Genomic DNA, 3353 nt, shown 5'->3' with positions numbered 1-3353 from the left:
TACCTACAATAAATACTATACCGGTCTATGGAAGAAAGAAAGATGGGATGTACGTACCGGGTATGCGAGTCGAGGTTCTGTCTGATGCGATGCTGGGAGCGGGATATGTAGGACACGGGGTATACTCGGTTAGTTGGGAGGGCAACTATACCGAGTTTGGGGCGGGTGAGGCGCCATGATCTACAGTTGATAGGAGTAGCGAGGGGCGTGTGGGGACGGGAGATAGGGGGGTGAAATCGGGTTGCGATTCATGTCATGTGTACGAATTCCTGCTTTGACATGCAGGATTTGGATATTCTCCCTGGATATTTCTAGTGAAGGGTTTTTAGGCAAGGGGACACATAAATGTTCTTTATACCTATTCCGTCGTGGCTCATCCATCCCTACGCAGTTCGTCTAGCCATACGAAGAAGCCCCTGCGGCTGCATCGACAATTCCTGCACCGGGAATCGCATGTGTCATCTCGTGGAGCATCGTAGTATCGAACGTTTTAGCCAGATCCATTGCAGTGTCGAATTCGTCGGCCTCAGGTGGGTTGGTGCTATCAGGTGGCTTATTTAGCAAGGACTTCATCTTTGACATACTCCTAGCAAGACTATTCTTGCTCCCCTGGTCTTTCAAGCTCTTGACTTTGAGGCTTTGTTGCACTTACAACCACCCGGTGCACAATTGAAGCTGGGAAGCACGGTTGACGCCAACAGAATAATGATTATCTGTGTAAGCCTGGTAGGTTAATCTTTTGAACTGTACGACTGTTTTTGTTGTATTTCAAGACTGAAGTGAATACCCCCTTCGCAGTTCCCCAGTTCTTGTTCGTAGGATCAATATTGCCAGCTGTCAGCGTTTCAGCTAACAAGTAGGAGATGAGATCTTTTTGCACCTGCCATTTGGCTTCGTTTCCTGAAGGTGAAGGTGAAGGTGTAATGCTAAATGTATCAAACCCTGCTTGAGCGAGATCAAACGCATCGTTCATACCGTCAACGAACCAGCTTTTTATATGTGGAAGCACAAGAATGGTCCAAAAACCATGCATGACTGCTGGTGAAAGAGGTGGAAAGAACGGCGAGGGTGCTAATAACCTGCATAATTCTGAATCGAAAGAAAGAAAGAGGGGAAATTTTAGATCCACGTGGGAGATCGAGATACTGTGAAATTCCCAAAAAGCAGACGACGCGGAGTGATGGAGACAGTATTGGACAAATGGAAAAGGATAAAAGGACATATAGCTGTATATGCCACCTCATAATTTTTAATAGTATGACGAAGTAAACTTGATGGAAGCTCAACTATCAAGTAATTGATTGATCCTCTTGATCATTTGGCGCCCACTGACTTCTCTTCTTGGACATTGTGATATTATGCCAAGCTCGCTTGAACAAATACTTCGCCGGTGGAAAAGTTGGGTGATTCGTAAAAGTTGATTAATAACGCTCCTTTTGATAACATCAGTGTGCGGCTTAACCATACGCAGCGTATGAAACAAATTTGGGGCAATACTCCGCAAATACATAGCAATTTAATCCATCAGGTCCACGTCCAGGTCTAGATCTCTTAAGAATCAAGCATTATGCTAAGTTTCAGTTCAGGTGTTTAGGGATGAGATATAACGCGGGGTTGCCGTTGCCGCAAGCGCGAAAGATACAGGAGTCTGCCTAATCTACATATAAAACACATCTACCTACCTACTTTAAAACTTATATAATCTGTTGGTATCACGATCACTTCCAGCCAGCATCATTGCTTCCTTGAACGCCTAGATCCCATAAGCATTAAGGAACTGTCTCGGATCCTCGCCCTGCCTTATAATAAGTCGCATATGATTCGGATCGCGTAAGGGAAGGCCATCGGGGTAACTGTAGTTGATAATTCGTCAGCTCTGGATTTCAAGAATACTATTTCGTCAGGACAGTAGGAAAGGATGTGCATACTAATGCGACATCTACTGCCAATATTCATCGACGAAATCACTCATGCTCTCGCCAGGACCAAGCCACATTCTCATATGATTTGGGTCTCGGAGAGGAAGACCATCTGGACGACTGCAAACAGTTAGATACCACTCGTAAAGCCAGGACGAGTAAAGTATCAGAGGAGCCCGTAGCGCCCGGCTGCTGAATAACAGTGCAAAGGGATTTCGCCTAAGTGAACGAGTGCAAGGGAAAGTTTGCACTCACTCCGTCTCAACCTTCTCCCTTCCCTTTGTCTTCTTCCCCCCCTGCCAAATCCTTTTCTTCTCGAAGAATTCATACGCCCCAGGATAAATCGGACTCTCCGCACCACCCATGATCTTCTTCGCTTTCATAAACCGCGAAAGACTCGCAGTATTGCCTCCCCCAATATCCCTCAGAAACTGGGCCTGCGAATATGGCTTTGGGGTTCCGTCTTTCTTAAATTGGCCTGGAATGCCGTTCTCAGGCTTGTTGTTGTCTTTTCCGAGCAGGGCGTTGATCTTTTGTCGGATAGTGCTGCAGGTGTCGTAGATGGGGATTTGGCCGGAGGTGGGGTGAGTCGGGAGGGTGATGTCGAGGAAGGAGGAGGGTTTGGTGGATGATGCATCATTCGGGGACTCGGGGACTGGCTTGGTCGAGGACTTGCTAGTCTTGATTTTCTTGGTCGTAGGTTCATCCTTACTCTTTGTAGATGCTCTCTTCTTGGCTGGCTTCGCTTGGGCTTCAGGCTCACTGTTCTTGATCGAGGGTTTATCGTCGCCCTTTACAGAAGCTCTCTTCTTAGTTGAATTTGCCTCAGCTTTAGGCTCTACCTTCTTGGGCGTAGCTATCGTCTGGAGGAAGTCTTTGGCTTTCGAGGTGGAATTGAGAGCTTTGACCGGCTTATCGGCGAGTGCTTTTGATGCAGATTTGGAATTGGTGGCTTTAGGTCTATCCCCAGGTTTGATGGCGGGATAGGGCTCGGCGCGAGTTGGGCCTGATTGTCTGCGTTCTGTTTTAGGCATTTTGGATAGTTGTAGGTAGGGAGAATGAAAGTGTAATGCAATGCAAATCTGATTATTTGTTGTTTTTTATGACCATTAGACGCGTATAAATTGTTTATTCTAAAGTAACGCGTCGATGATGACCGATACGGCTAATAGTCGGTCATTAAACGTCAATGTCTTGTATATGTAAGGGATTGACACACGTGATTTGTGCGGTTTCATCCTAAACCCACGCTTTTTGCGACGTAAACCATACCATACCATAATCGTCAGCCTAGGTAATTTCTATCTAGTTGCCTAATATGTTTTTTTGGTGAGATTATGTCAGGATAATACCTTATGGTGACATCTTGACTAAGCGAAGAGGCATATTCTCGAGCGTCTTTGTGGCAGATCTGGCCGGTATCTGCATCCAAGA

At 46.1% G+C, this 3353-nt stretch overlaps 1 protein-coding gene across 1 annotated transcript; it reads right to left on the bottom strand.

Moving 5' to 3' along the window:
- Positions 1–1939: 1939 nt before the first annotated feature.
- Positions 1940–2953, bottom strand: LHYA1_G009193 (uncharacterized protein; the record flags this gene model as incomplete). The annotated part of the gene is made up of 2 exons (XM_031154097.1): positions 1940–2039; positions 2175–2953. The coding sequence occupies 2 exons, from the start codon at positions 2951–2953 to the stop codon at positions 1940–1942; spliced, it is 879 nt and encodes a 292-aa protein (XP_031000946.1).
- Between the last annotated feature and the right edge of the window lie 400 nt (positions 2954–3353).

Source organism: Lachnellula hyalina (assembly GCF_007821495.1).
Source record: "Lachnellula hyalina strain CBS 185.66 chromosome Unknown contig00333, whole genome shotgun sequence".
NCBI classification, from domain to species: Eukaryota; Fungi; Ascomycota; class Leotiomycetes; order Helotiales; family Lachnaceae; genus Lachnellula; species Lachnellula hyalina.
This window is presented reverse-complemented; position numbering and strand designations above follow the sequence as displayed.